The sequence below is a fragment of the Corvus kubaryi genome, unplaced genomic scaffold (genome assembly GCF_017639235.1).
Source record: "Corvus kubaryi isolate FWS band 111438036 unplaced genomic scaffold, C.kubaryi_AGA036_p1.0 65484, whole genome shotgun sequence".
NCBI classification, from domain to species: domain Eukaryota; kingdom Metazoa; phylum Chordata; class Aves; order Passeriformes; family Corvidae; genus Corvus; species Corvus kubaryi.
Window position 1 is genome coordinate 7,501 of NW_024582042.1, and position 16,436 is coordinate 23,936.

General features: G+C 37.6%; 1 protein-coding gene across 4 annotated transcripts in view; it reads right to left on the minus strand.

Moving 5' to 3' along the window:
- Positions 1-6,352: 6,352 nt before the first annotated feature.
- The window catches only part of LOC121673545 (endoplasmic reticulum junction formation protein lunapark-like), a 46,932-nt gene continuing 36,848 nt past the window's right edge, over positions 6,353-16,436 (minus strand). For 2 of the 4 annotated variants that reach the window (XM_042046913.1, XM_042046911.1), the window contains exon 12: positions 12,701-13,660. In XM_042046913.1, the coding sequence (XP_041902847.1) occupies positions 13,467-13,660 (194 nt within the window). In that variant the 3' untranslated portion in view covers positions 12,701-13,466. Of the gene's footprint in view, positions 6,994-12,700; positions 13,661-16,436 lie in introns of those variants that run through there. The other 2 variants (XR_006019231.1, XR_006019232.1) reach the window with 2 other exon arrangements.

Below are 16,436 nucleotides of genomic sequence, written 5' to 3' on the forward strand. Positions count from 1 at the left end.
AGAGACATGCCTTAGAACTCCAGTAAATAATAATTTTAAAATAATTTACTTGCAGTCCTAGCATACTTTCAGCATAAAAGACAGTAAGCTAACATCTGAACCAGTGCCTTTTCTCTCTAACATCTCCTGGCCTCTCACCTCACATGGAAAATGACACACATTGCACACAACTAAGGAATTTTCAACTAAGCATTACAGAAACCATCAACTCTTTATCAAAAATACCAAACTAATATTTCAATTCATAATTACTTGGACAAACACCACATTAGAATAAGATTTCTGAGGAAATCATTGATGCAACAAAGGTTCAATAAAAACATGGTGATTCCCTTTAGACCTATACACACTGTCCTTGTCATTAAAAATGAAAAATATGGGTAGACAAATCATGCTGTATGATCTGAGGCACTTGAGCTTTTTGCTAAAGAAAAACCTGAAATGAATCTTGGGTGGATCAGAAGTGCTTGAATTTAGAACTTAGTATTACCATTCCTTCTTATACCTGCTGTACAGAAGCAAAATATTCAGTTTATTTCAGTGTGTCAGTTATCACCACTATAATTACATACAATAGTGAACACATACAAATAGAACACAAAAATTAACTTTTCTAGAATTCTAGCCCTGATCCTTAAAAAAACTCCCTACCTAAGCCTTTTTTTCATTCAATGAAGGGAGAATCACTCCATTAAATGATGTTAGTCTGGTAAACCCCATCTTTTGTTCAGGTATTAGAATACCAGATAATATTACAGCCTTATATAAGCTCAGAGAGAAGAGTTTATTAAATCATTATTTTTTAAAGACTGGAAAATAAAAAAAAAAAGGGGGGGGTGGTCACTATTAAACACATATATATTTTAAAAATACAGGCATCTTGTATCTGTAGATGTATCACAGAATTTAGATGGAGTCCATTGACTGAGAATCCTTGCAAAAACAAAATTAAAGCTGGTTTTAACCAACTCTTCAGAGCACAGAAGTCCAAAGCATAACAACAGTCTTGAAGACATAATTCCTCAAATGTGGCTGAAAATGCACTCCCCCAGTGAGCCATGTTTTGGAAGATGTAGAGACACACCTGGATGTAGAGCCAGTCCCGGGTAACCGGGCATTGTAGAGCTCTGACATCACGTTTCTCAGTCCTGCTGCCCAAGGAATGTTTTTTCCATCTCAGCTATTATGTCAGTGACGGAAATTAAGAGTGGCAGTGATGCCTTAGGTTTTAACTTTTATATTTTTCAAATCCTGTACTGCCTAGTGTAACTCTGAAGTTCCTTGTAGCCTGTTAATTTCTGCTCTCTCGTGCTAGGTAGACATAACAAAGCCTCTCCAGGCCTGCTCTTCAAGGACACCCAGACCATCCTAGGCCCCAAAAGTATAAACCAGAAGTCTTTGAGAGGGGGGCAAGCTGAGGGGAATTACATAATTAAACTGAAGCTTTAATTGGAGAATTAACCCTGCTATGCAAATGAACCAAACCTATAAAAGAGTGAAGAACTCATGACCTGTTGTCCATCTTGGGGTCCATCCTGGCAGTAGCCTCTGGCTCCCCAGGGGGGACCTTTGGAGGCCTTTCAAAGAAACACCTGCCCTATTCCCTTACTCCTGTCTAGTCTCTGTTTCTCGGAGGCCACTCAAGGCATCAGCAGCAGCATCCTTAAACTGAAGAGTGCATTTCTGAAAGCCACAATATTTGAAGGAACTTCCCTTCAGACTCAGTGTGGCAGCCTATGGCACAACCTGAAGAAAGCAACAGCCAGGCAAGACATGTCTGTCCTTTACACACCCTGACCAGAGGTCCAGCACCAGTGGAAGGATCTTACAACCACAAAGCCAAGTTTTCAGTGCAGCAGTACTGGCTCAGGGGGAAACCTCAGAGCTTTAACCAAACAAAATACACTATTTCAAATAAGTAGCTGGATGATCCACTATAAACATGAACTCGCAGCCATTTAACGCTTCATAAACGTGTGTTTAGCCACTGAGCTTTTTGATATTTTGTATCTTTAACAAGCTACCTTCTGAGCCCAAAAGCAAAGATAATGGAGAATCAGCATTAGTTTCTCTGAGGGAAGGCAAAAGGAGAACGAGATATATCCTTGTACATTTGGTATGCATATTTTTGGGAGTTATACAACTTCAGTTTTGCAAAGCAATTTTCTAAACTTTCACTGACAAACAAATCTGATCTGAAAAATCTTACATCAGCAGGGTTGGTTTGCAGATGCTATTTGTGCCATTTATTTATCAAAAATAACTAGAAAATGTTTTTAAAACATCATTCCAGACTGTACAAATAGGAATGTGACATGGGCTGTCTATTTTACTTATACTGTTTTACTGCTTCATATTCTGAGCAAACAGAGAGGCTATTTTCCCCAGGGGTTCAGGAGGGCATACTATTTCATTTCTTCAGAAAATTGTTTCTCTGGATTTCAATCTTTTTAGCTAGATATGACAAAATATAATATCAAGAACACTTATGCTTTTTATCAGCTCTATTTTCAAAGCATAAATAATAGATCAGTATATATTTAAGTCAGGTGACCAAGTCTTATTTCTGAAATCAAATAAGCATTTTGCAATTTTTAAACGATGCTGTACATTTTCACTACAGTATCATTATATCTTTAAAATGCTTTCAAAAGACTAATTTATAAGCACAAAGTGATTTTGAAGATATTTCACTAGTGTTAATAATACCTCACTCAGGTAGCATTCAATTTTCTGAATCCTTGGGTTAATGAGGCAAATAAATCAAAATTGAATAGGCCTAGGCAAAAAAAAAAAATCAAACAAAACTCGAAACTACATCTATTACATTATACATCCTGAGACTCCTTCACTACTGTTGACAATGGCAAACAATATTCTAGCTCTCAGAATCATTACACTTACTCAGAAACTGAGATTAATCTCACAATCTGAGATTTTAAAATCAAATAGATCAGACTTCATGACTACACAAACATAACACCTTATTATGATATATCAGGAGTATTCACAGGATGTTGTGCACAGTCTTAGTCAAGTAATTTCCATTAAGTGTCCATAATTTCAGCTGCCTACCGTTTCTTTAATAATCCAACAAAGTCCTTCCAGGATTTTACCATTGCAAACTGCTAAGTCTTTTCTTTTAAGATAAGCCTTTAAAAGAAAATACCTTCTGTATCCAGGCTGTTATTCACCATTTTTTAAAAAGCTCCAAAATCACACAGATGTAGGCAAATAGCTGAAACAAACAAAAATCCTAGCATTTCTGAAAAATAAATACTTCTAGTCATACTGCTACAGTAGGAATCGTGGAAAAAATATTACCTTCATCCCTTTCCCTAAAATATGAGAGAAAGGAAATATTTTATAGATACTATAAAAAGGATCCTACTGTTGGGGCATATCAGTGTTGTCAGCTCTTTTTAAAAAATGGTTACTAATATACAATACAGAGAACTAAAGAGGCCTAAGTTGTTACCAGAAGTAATAAACTCAGCATGAGCAAATAATCAACAAATACTGACAGGCAATAAGCAGTTGCCATTGCATTCCTCTTATTATTGTAGTCAAGTAACAAATGCACTTCCCTGCCCAGAGTCACCTACCTGCACAAGGGCAGCCTTTCAGCCTAAGGAACTTTACTATGGCCATAGAGCCCCAGTTGAAAAACAAACTTCCTCGCTGAGCTGCTGTAACCATCATCCCCTGCTAAGTCAGCAGCACAGACTTAAGATTTCCATACACACAATATGTACATTTTCTAATGGAAAACTGCAGAAAAGTAGGTTGGGTGATTTTTTCCAAAGTAAGTTACTACTGGCTATTACCATCTAAAAATTAATGACAGTAAAACAACCCAACACCTCTACTTTTTTGTGTATTGTAAAGGAGTTAAGGGCCCAAATGCTCTCAAGTGGCACAGGCCAAAAGCAACAAGAAACAACACATGAAACAGAAATGTTTGCACCTTGTCCCCAGGTAGCACCTTCCTTGTGGCTTTGCAAAACAATTTGTATGGTCAAGAGCTTGCTTAGGAGCAATTTCTATGATGATCTAATATATTTGTTTTGTATTTCCCCCCTGAGGACAAACACCACCACAATAATTAAGAATTTTCTCTTGCTAGAAAATAATGAGCAAATCTGTTAAAGACACCTTTCCATTGCATTAGAAAAGTTTTTAGTTTTATCAAGCTGCAACAAGTGCATATGTACAACAAGAGAGCAACCTCCACAGGCAGGAATTCAATGACAAACCCAGCCTAGCAAAAGCACCCTTCTGCTCATGGTAGGTTTGCAAGGGACTGGCTCAATTCAGTTCCTATTCCACATCAGCCACTGGGGTCAGCTGCCTTCTGTGCCCCAGAATGGCCAAATGGTACTGGGGACTAGGAGTTTAGATTTTTGACAGTTTAAAAAAAGACATTGCAAAAGGTGCTGATTTCGTCTCAATACAGAACAAAATAAACATTTCCACAGCTCCTGAATTAAAGTTCAGTGCCTAACTCCAGCACACCAACACTGCTCAGCGCTTGGCTACTGAGGAGGCAGGCATTTCAGAAGAACATGAACTTCTACTTCAAATTATTCCTTTGAGTCCAGGTTGTGGTAGACAACAGTGACAGAAAGTCACCATTCAATGGTTACTCAATTGCTTGCTCAGAATGACACAGTAATTTTATTCTGACTCTTAGTCCACAGAACAGAAACCACAACTGCTATCAGTCCTCTCAAGGCCTTATGCTCTTTGGCAAGGAGTATTGATTTGTGTTTTTATAGCACTACCAGGTAGTAGTTGTGCACTATCATTGTACAAATAATTTATAACAAGCGAGAAAGAACATCTGGAAATAAACCAAATGTATCTTGATCTGCTCAATGAAACATTGCTGGGGTACCTAAAAACAGCCTCTTACATCAGTATGTGATGCACATCTGAGATGCTCTGATGTTCTGAAAGGCACTTAAAAGCATGTAAACTTGCATTATTACCATGCACATAACCAACTCACGAGTATTATCATGGGACCAACATGAACACAGTGACATGCCAACTGCCTGCAGGATCAGGCTTTAGCCATAAATTAGAATATGAAACTTAGATTACATTAGAACACAACAAAAATCGTTAAAGAAACTCTCCCAGAAAAAAAGTACGGTAAAAGCCAATGGCACCAGACTCCTTTCTACCACTAAAACAATGTTAATTTGAAAGCCAAGATTCATTTGAAAATGTTCACCTGTAAATCAGAAAGTCCCCAGAGATTAATTTCTGCACTTATTCTATTTGCAAAAAATATTTAACTTAAAGGCATCCCTCTTTTCCTGAAATAATTGCTTGCAAGATGAGAACTAAAACACAATCTGAAGCGTAGTAAAGGTAATTGCTGCACTTACTGTTCATGTCATGTTGATGTATTACTACGTATCAAAGGTCACAGTTCTGCACTCATACATTATCAAATTTGAAAGAGCAATATTCGAATCCGACCAACCTTTAAACTGCCCAGAATATGTGCAAAAATGGATGTGGGCTAACGTGGGTTTAGAAAAAAAAAGAACCCATGTTTTGGAAGCTGAGGGGTCAATCAAGCCAGACTGACAGGGTTACGTGTCACTTCTGTGCATCTAATACCCTCTTAGATTATCAATGAGGTGCAGTACACTGATCTCAAGCTAAAGCAGCTGTGCTAATGAAAATGAAACAGCCTGAAAAAATTAGGTGATACAGGCCTGTGACACAGGGCAGTACTTTGTGGACAATAATGGAGGAATAAGGACATAAATCACCATTTAGATACAATAAAACCTGTAACACCCACCCTGAAAAGTCTATGGAATCGTGGGTCAAAGTCAGCATCTTTGCAACTCCACAATTCCCTCTGAAGCTGCCACATACTTTCAATCCTGAGTCAAGGCAGGTTTTCCTTGCCTCTACTTCAGCGCACACAACATTTTGCAGTCCTGTGCCAGCCTGACCTCTGAGGGTGGAGAGCTGGCTGCTCATGCCATGAGCCAGGAGTTCTCCCAATTGGTTGTAGCACAGATAAATGGGTCTTATCAGAAACTACTCAGCCTTGAACAACTTTCTTCTCCTACATATGCCAGTCCAACTGGGGGGCAGGGACTGCACTAAAGAGGCAGGGGCACCCTCGTTCTTTTTTTGTAACATGCAGTCCTTAAAAAAAGCCAAATAACTACGAAATTCAAGTTGATTGAGTACAGCCAGCACAGACAGAACTGTTAAACAGAATTATCACTTTAAATCATAAATTAAGCTCAGGTAAATAAATAGCTTTTTCATAATCAATTTTTTTCTTGAGAAGTTACATACACAGCAAAGACAGCATATATTCAAATAAGCTATGCAATTTAATTTCATATGCTTTAAAATCTGCTTCATTTGGTAAAATAGTAAATTTCAAAAGGGGAGAGCACAAGCTCAAATGTTTTCTCAGTTACAAGCAGAAAAGCTAAGACAGACATTTCATGAAGTCTATTAGAGCCTAAGAACTCACACTAATGAATGTTTTTGCCATTGATTTTAATGGAATTTGAACTGCAGGTGATGTATTAGTGAAGGCCACAGCTAGGATTAAAATGATACTTCTGATTAAAGATACTATTTATAGTACAAAAACACACATACCCTTTACTAATGCAACAAGGCTATTACAACAATAGCATCTATAAATATACAGGATCTCCTGTTTAAATAAAAGCTCAACATACAAAAAATACAAGTACAAACATTCCTAAAGAAATAACAACTTTCACATTTCCTTTAAAACATCATTCAAAACAGTTTGCTTAAAATGAATTTTCCTGGTGGTTTTGTAAAATGTTTTTGAGTGCTGAACAAGTCAAAATTAAGTTTCGTCAACTGAGCAGAAGTCCTTGAAGTGATGCAAGGAATTAGAGGGCAGACCACTTGAGAAGAGCTGGAAGGTCTTTGTTGCTTGAGTTTTCTACAAATTCAGCTTCTCTATTTTCATTGAGGCAGGAAAATGGAGAAAGAAAGAGAGAAAGAATTATTATTTCAACATAAGTTACAAATTTAGAGATGACTTTGAATTTACAAATTGAATACCCAAAATTGTCAGCTCTCCAGTATCTGCACCCCTTGTTTTCTCCTATATCTGATTATCTCAAGATTTTGCTGCATGTATTCCTCCCTGGCAGTTGCAATCTCCCTTTTGCAAATTATTTTTGTCACACAACAAAAGGAGAATACATGATTTCACAGTGGCAGAGGCTTACGAAGCCCTCCTGAAAAACATTAGTAATTGTTCACTGAAAATCCTAGCAGTACAATGTGAGGCATATACAGTGGCAGTCTTGAAATAGGTTTATTCCCACGGTGACTACTGTGAAAAATAACCAGTATTATGAGACTTGGTCAGGACACCCCCTTCTAACCAAAAATTTAAGTCAGGATCAAATTGATTTTATGCAACCTTGAAAGTTATATTATGATACAGTGCTTTAGATTTTTCACTGTTCCAAAGTTAAATAATCTATCGAGAATCTTTGAAGTGTTTGCTTTAATCTCAAAACCCTATGGTTTGGGAACAAATTATTGTATAATCAATACATTTCATTTTAAAGCCCTTCTCACTATCCTGCCTATCATATACCTCTCTCGGTCTTATTCTTCATAGAATCACAGAATCGTTATTCTTTCAGAGAAAAGATTGAATGTGACCTGACAAGACCCCAGAAAGTTCCACAAATCAAAAGCAATGGTGAAGTCAAATTCCTTGAGAATTGTGATCTTAAGGGACAACTCAATTTCTTTTTTTTTTTTAATGCTTGAGGGTAGCAGCTCCTATTGCTAAACACTATTAGAGCTTATTCTATTTGTTGTGTAAACAAACCTCTAGTAAAAACCTAGTGCTAAGAAATTCCCACCTACTCAGGATGCCATCCTTTTCCTCCAAACACCCAGAATCCAAAGCATGAAGTACACTGAAGTTCAGACTATCAGACAAACTCAACTAGGACACGTTTCTGATGGAAGTTTACAGTTTGACAGACACTTTGGTGCATTACCACACACCAGGGCCTGGAGCCAACCACTCTATGCCAGTCAACCCAATCAGCTGTAATTCCTTGCCTTCATCACCCTCCACAAACCTGAGATATATAAATTCCACCTAAAGGCCACACCATGGAAGAGAGGAGCACTGCCAAAGACCAGTAAGCATTTCACGCATGTTTTCCTATCAGTGAATCAAAACTTTCTGACAACCGCCAAAAATCTCTGCCATCCACATATTGCCATTAAATACACTCTTAATAATAAGAAAGCACATGTCATCAATCAAACACAATCCACTGGTCATGGAGCAATCTTTTATTGCCCTCTCATTCTCCAATGTCATTTTAAATCTAATGCCTTCTGCAAGGCTATTTGTCCAAATTATTAGGAATTTTCAAACTTCCAGTTTTAATTCCTAAAAAACTTACTCTCCACCAATGTTTATGCACTTGATGTACTGCAGCCTTTTTTTAAATTAGCCTGTATTAGGCATACATGTTTTCTGTACAGTCTCCTTCAGAGCCTTACTACACCAGAAATCTGGACAGGGTTGCATTTACCAATTCTAGAAGGGAACTGAAACATGAGATGCTGACATCTGAGGCATTAACTTTTAACCATGTGATTGGACAGGAAAGAACCTCTTAGAGAGATTAGGGGAAAAAAAACAACAAACCAAAACAAAAAACAGTCTGTAAGACACGGAAGGAAATGAAGGCCTAAAGATTTTGCATGAGACACTCAGTGAACTGGTCAAATGATTATTTGCCAAAGACACAAAATGGATCTTTAAGGTTATTGTTCTAGTGCAACATTCCCATACAAGACATTCCTTACTCCCTGAACAGCCTTCCTCATTGTAGAAGACCTAACAAAACCTCATTCCAGAAGCAGAATAAATAAGGAGAAGCAGCTTACTCTAAACTTTCTTTACATCCACTACTCTTGTACTGAATGTGTTCAGACTTTATAGAGATTAAGACTTTTAAAATTTTTAATAGCAGACTTAGCTATTGAATAATGGAAGTTTCCTCTAGCCTACTCACTCCTCCAGCACCACAAATCCACAAGTGCACAAACGTTGCTAAGTTCAGAACCATGTACCAACACAGAAATGTTTCTCCTAGCCTTTGAAGGTTAAAAAGGTTATAAATCTCTCATAATAGCGAGACAGCTTCTTTCTACCAAGTGATTGTCATACACTTATTCTGGAATTAATTCTAAAAAGCAAACAAACCTCTCCAATATGATTCCTTGTCAATTGCATCCCTATTATTTCTGACATAAGAACATGATATTAACCTGAGTTATGTACTGCCATGTGGTAACAGCCAAACCCTACTACGTTTTCTGAAAAAAATCTCTTCAAGCACGTATTTTTTATTTCTTGATTAAGACTCTGTTCTAAAATAAAAAAAACATTATATCTTCCCTCCCCCCTATATGTTTCCCTCATGAATGACTCTGTCATTCTTTTAAGTCTTCCAACTGCCTTGGGGTTCAATCTTCTTGACTTCAAGGCAACCATACCCAACCCTAGTTACTTGCTTTTGATAATCTCTAACCATTCCTAAACCATCAGCTTTCTACATTATCTTCATTTGCCATTCCTTGGGAGCTTCTTTTTCCTGCATGGAGGCTAAACAGATTTTTTGAGAAATCGTCATTTAGATTCCACTAAAAGTTTTAATTATGTCAGAATGTCGAAGGGCAATCAATTGTGTTCTCCTTTAGAAGAAGTACTAGAATTTAAAATAATATTGCCTTTTTTAACCCTGTTCTGCTCACTTCCAAGTAAAATTTAAATTTGACTGCCCCATTTCAATTTATTTTGAACTAGAATACTCATTTGTCTTTTGTGCCAGAGTTTTTAAGCAGCCGAGATAGCTCCTCCCTAATTTATAAACTATATTTAAATACAAGGAGATCTCTGCAGTTATTCACAATATTCCAGTCAATAAAAACACTGCACCAACAAGCTTGCTAAGTATTACTTCACTACCCAACTTAATTTTGCTTTTCATCCCAGCCACAGAAAGAAATGGGGCTCCTATGACATCTTAGAAGTCTGGTCCTGTGAGAAGTCTCAGTACTTTTGAAAAAATTGAGATTCAAGTACATGCCAAGAAGTCAGAAGACAACAAAACATGGAACCCCAGTATTTATTTTTTTCCCTCTACTTTCTTCCATCCTTAAGAGTCAAACTGCAACTGGATTAAACATGACTGACAATTACCGTACTTTTTTTGCCTACATACTCCTACTTCCAAGGTTTTTCTGGAGTTACAAAGACATGACTAAGTGTGGCTACAGCAGTTCATTTACAGGTATTTTTGGATTTCGATTCAACTCCTGTTGGACAGGTACCTTTTACTATTGCCACACTTAGAGTACACAGAAGCCAAGAAGCGATTGCTGCAGAAACAGAATCCTCTTCTCATATTCGTATCAGGACTGGGGCACCCACACTTGGCAGGAGTAACATGCAAATGCTTACTGTAAATTGAGAAAAGCTCAGTCTACAACAGTCATATGTATCATCATGAGCCTGAATTAACCCACAGATTAACCCTGTGCCCGCATTTACTAGAGCTACTTTAAAACCCTGAAAACCTAGAAAGTTAAAAATAGATCTTTCTCTACCGAAATTCTAGGGCATCCTTAACATAATCTTCAAGCCTTCTGAAGCAGTTAATGGAAATGACTGCTCAGACACCTTTTTAAAGTATGAAAGTCTTTCAGAAAATTCTATCATGCACTTAAAACGGACTTCATCTTCCTGTGCTCAAAAGTTTTAGGCATTTTTAGGTCACAAAGCAGGTTTTCACATTCTAAAAAGTATTTGTTTTCACATCAGTTGACTGTCTCTACTTGATCCTTCAGTGATATATTAAACAAAAAGTACCAATCCCTTCTGTGGGAAGTTGCTCATGTCTCATTTAAGAATCTTGGGAGAAATAACACCCCACCCCACTCCAAATACTGAGTCTCCTTTTTCAAAAAAAAAGTTCATATTCCCAAAATCCTAAGAAGCATCAGTTTCTTTGGCAAATGCAGGACATGTGAAAATATACATGTCCCAGGCTAATTAAAACATTGTTAATATATAGATCCAATATCAACAGTTTTCTCAGTCAATTCTATAGATATTACATGCATAACAGCTCAGCCACTGTTTGTCATGGAAGGGACCTAAAATTCCTCTACAAAAGACCAGACACTTCAAATGTACATTTTTAAAAGGAAGTAATATCTGTGCCTAGAGTAACCTTAAGTTCTGAACTGACAGCAATTCATGCCTTCATATCCCCTTTGATGGATTAGGATATCAAATTTTACTTGTTTTTAGAGCTTATAATGTAAGCACATCCAACAGTTAACTGTACTGATTTACTCACATGGTCTGTGATTTTTTTCTCTCCAAAGAAATAAGCCTTTAAACAGATAAATCAGTGAGGTACAAAGTGCAGTGTAGAGATTAACAACTTACAAAACAATAAATAAGCTTCGCCACCTTTCAGGCAAAATTATTTCCATTTTAAATAAATTCTGTAATCTAAAATATATTCTCTAGAAGTATTAAAAGATTAATTCCCCTATCACTTTGTACCCTGTTACTTTTCTCATACTGTCCAACATGTTTGGAAAAGAGACTGTTTTCTTTGTATTCCCAACTAAGACAGTCACACACAAAATGCTTATTTGCTAATTGTTTATGTAAGTATGGACAAGCACCTATAAGTACTCCTTTAATCATATGCCTACATTCTGTCTATTAAGAATAATTAAAATTCAGTAATTAAAATATTAATTGCAATTTACATAGGGAAGCAGAAAAAAAATTCCTCTGTAATCTAAATACAGACCAAACTTGATTCTGACTGATGCAAGGCTGAGCTTCTAAACTATCCCCAAAGAATCAGAAAATTAAGCATGTATTTGAAAAACAAAATTAAGCATTGTTGTTCATGTAACAATTATGTCTTGCATAAAGACATGGATATTAAGGTCACATTTAGAAACATGCTTTTCTTGTAGAAGACTCTTAAGATAGTGAGATTTATGGGGTTTGTTGTCTTCACAGTGTAAAAACCATTTCCATTTGGAACCAAGACAACAGATTAAAACTGGTTTTGAAATTTCCCCTCTTTCTGTAGTAAGATACAGAACACTGCACAAAATAATACTTTTATCAGAAGTATTACTAAATCAACCAAGTTACATATTGTCAGCTTTTATTTCTAAAAAAAATATCTGTTTGACTTAGGTACCTCACAGACAGAAAACTTCTAATCCAGGATCCCAGCTGTTACATTTAACAGGAAATGTGTAACAAATGTCCTTATCTTAAAAAGCAATGCAATAAAAAAAAAAAAAAAAAAAAAAAAATCTTCAGTACTCCAGCAGCAAATATTCATTGCAATTGTAACATTAAATAGTAACAAGTTTTAGGTACAGTTAGAGAAGCCTTTTGACAAATGCACATGCGCTTTCCCTTTCCATCAGGGATCTATTTCTATTCTATCAGAGCCACCTTAGCTACATACAGACATGCTCCTTTTTAAGGTGGCACACTCCTTCTGAACTTGCACAAAGTAATGGCAGAATAGCTGCATACAGCAGAACGAACTCTCTTCAGTTTTAGGAATCACAAAGCAAGTAATGCTGCTAGATGTCTTTATTTTCCTTTAACAAAATACACAAAGGCACAAAATTCACTTATATCTTGTAATTATTGTACAGGTATAAATAGTGCTTTGTATTCAAGTACAATCGAGTGCAGAGACTTTCTATATTTTATGTAAACACAAAATAGTTTTGCATGAAGGTGCCTCTGGTTCATCTACAACACAAACACCAAAGGAGATGCCATTTATCCAAGTGCCATTTAACTGAATTCTGTCAAAAAGTTAGACAATGAATAATATTAACACCACTGCAATGACACTTCCATATGCTTAAGTCAAATGTCGGATGACCCTTTAGCTTGTAAACATCTGTGTATTAAACATGTACTCAATCCATTTTAACAAGGCAGCATTAAAAAGTATCTTAAGTTCACTAGACCAAACTTACTAGGTCAGATGCCATCAGTAATTGCTCTTTATGTGTGACAGTTAAAGAGATGTCAAACTGTAAGTCACCCTTAGCAAAGCTTGTACTTCGAAGTTTTTCAAGACGCAAACTAAACAAGGGCTACAACTGTTAAGCTTCAACCAACTACATGGTCTATGTGTTAACTTAAAGAGACATGCTTAGTTTACAATACCCACTTTTACACATAGCTTTGACACACTGTGGCAGTTGAGGCAGTTTAAGCCCAAGCAAGATTATTAAGTTGTACCATTAAAAAAAAAGCTCACCTGAATAGTAACAACAGGCATGAACAAAGCTAAAAACTAGCTACAGAAGGCACTTGAAGTACTTTATTCTGCTTTTATTAAAGATTCTTCACTTTGTTCAGCTGAAGCAGACTCTGAAATAGTCTCTTCAGTTGCTGAAACGTTTTCTGCTTCTTTTTCAACTTCTTCAGCTAGCTTATCATTTAGATGCTCAGAACTTGGTGCTTTATCATCTGTGTCATTTGTCTCAACGATCTGGGCCACATCATCTTCAGATTCTGTGAAAAGAAAAATTACAAAATAGCAAAATTACATTTCCAGAAATTAAGAGGCAACTAATATTCTTAAAAAGCAAATGAAACATTCTGCAATCACATACAGGTTTTGACTAGTAACTGCACGATGTTCTCAACTCGTAAAAAATTTGATTTTTCTAAGACAGTCACAGGTAAAACAATTAAAATTTAAGGAAAAAAAGAAAATACTATGGAAAAGAGCTTAGCTCCCACTAGAAAAATACTTTATTATTTGCATACATTCACCCTCAACAGAAGCTTTCTAAGCTTGTTCACTAATGTGAGATGTTAGACACATGTTAATTCAGTTTCTTTGTGCTTGGTAATGTCAGTTTCACCAACTGTTTTATTTTTTTAATAAGGGTTCAATCTGTACACAAATTAAAACATTCTACTTGATGGAAACTATTTTAAATGTAAGGAGTCTGATACCCAGAAAAAAATTAAAACACCAAAAAACCCAAAAAATCCCAACCAAAAAACCCATAAAACCAACCCTAACAAACATATCAAACCAGCCAATGAAAATTACTACATATTCTGTCTTCCATGGAGTAGTGCAGGAAGGTTGAACAGGAATATACTTATTCTTCATCTGGGATGGGACTTTCTTCGATTAACACATGTATTTTTAAGATCAAAAACATTTATTTTAAGTACTGCCTCTAAAGTAAATTCCAGCTTCACAACAGGACTTCAGTAGCATATGAAAAGTCATATTTTGAAGTAAGCAAAAGCACTGAAAAACTGAATGCGGTTGCACTAAATGACACAAAGGTACTGTAGAATGGCATTGCTGATGGCAGTTGATTTATTGACTAGTATTAGTCAATACTATACAGTACTAATGCATACTGTGAATGCAAACAGTTTGCAAAACTGATGCAAAGTTACAGCTCAAAAATGTTAGCCTTATCAAATGTTTCTAACTGCATAGAATCATAGAATGGTTTGGGTTAGAAGCAACCTTAAAGATCAGTCTAGTTCCAACCTTCCCCTAGACCAAGTTGCTCAAAGCCCCATCCAACTGCACCTTGAAAACTTCCAGGGATGGGGCACCCACAGCTTCTGTTGGCAGTCTGTTAGAGTGTCTCATCCCTCTCCACAGTGAAAAATTTCTTCCCAATATCTAACCTAAACCTACCCTTTCAGCTCATATCCATTCTGCCTCATCCTATCACTATATGCCCTTGTATAAAGTCCCTCTCCAGCTTTCTTGAGACCCCTTTAGATCCTGGGAGGCTGCTCTATGGTCTCCCCAAAGCCTTCTCTTCTCCAGGCTGCACAGCTCCAACCCTCTCAGCCTGTCATCACAGGACAGGTGCTCCAGCCCTCTGACCATGCTTGTGGCCCTCCTCCAAACTTGCTCCAAAAGGAGAATGTCTTTCTTATGCCAGGGGCCTGTTGTTTAACCCAGCCTGCAACTGGGTTGCAGCCCAGACACCTGCCTACTCCCCACCCACCCTCCTGCCACCCTGGTGGGATGGGGAGGAGAATCACAAAAAAAGTTAAACCCCAGGGTTAAAATTAGAACAGTTTAATAATTCAACAAATTAAGATAGTAACAACTACAACAAAAATAACTGTATCTAAGCAGGGGGGCAGGGGAAAGAGAAAGGAAAAAAAATTAAACACATGTGATGCCGAATACAATGGCTCCCTGCCTGCTGACTGAGGCCCAGCCCATGCCCCAGCAGTGTTCAGCCCCTCACATCCAAGTCCCCCAGTTTACACACTCTCCATGACATTCTGTGGTATGGAATAACCCTGGAATAACCTGTCCTGGCTATGCCCCCCAAAGCTCCTTGGGCACCTCATGCTGGTAAAGCATGAAATACCAAGAAGTCATTGACTTAAAATAAGCACTACTTAGCAATAACCAAAACATCCATGTGTTATCAATGTTATTCTTGTACTAAATTCAAAACCAAGTACTGTACCAGCTACTAAGAAAAAAATCAACTCTATCACAGCTGAAACCAGGTCAGTCCCCCAAAGCTGGACACAGCTCTCCAGGCGGGGCCTCACAAGAGCAGAGCAGAGGGAGAGAATCATCTCCCTCACCCTGCTGGCCACAATGCTTTTGATGCAATCCAGGACATGGCTGGCTTTCTGGGTTACAATCACACATTGCCAGGTCATGTTGAGATTCCTGCCAACCAACATCCCCACATCCTTCTCCTCATGGCTGCTCTCAATTCCTTCTCTGCTCAGCCTGTATTTGTGCTTGGGATTGCCCTGATCCAGACACAGGACCTCGGACTTGGCCTTAATGAACTTCATAAGGTTCACAGTCCCACCTCTCAAGACTCTCAAGGTCCCTCTGGATGGAATCCCTTCCCTGCACCACACAGCTCAGTGCCATCAGCAAATCTGCTGAAGGTGTGCTCAATCCCACTGTCCATGCCCTGACAAAGATATCATGCAGTGCTGGTCCCAATACCAACATCTGAGGAAAACAGTGTCAGTCAAGTGCCACGTGTTCGTGTTCATCTAAATGTGTTGGGTGTCTGAAAGTAATCAGACTCTTCAGGCTGATACAGAATTCAAGCAGAGACAAAAGCTTTAGAAGCACTGCTCTGGCTTCTTGGCCCATGACTGAGTGGAGGAGCTGCTGGCACACCCATGTCAAGCAGACCTTGTACAAATGCCATCTGTCACCAAGAACTTAAGACCCCTTTTCCCACACAAAGCTCCACCTAGCTAGTTCCAGGCTTCATTTCAGACTGCTCAGAGCAGCCCAGCTTCTCCATTCTTT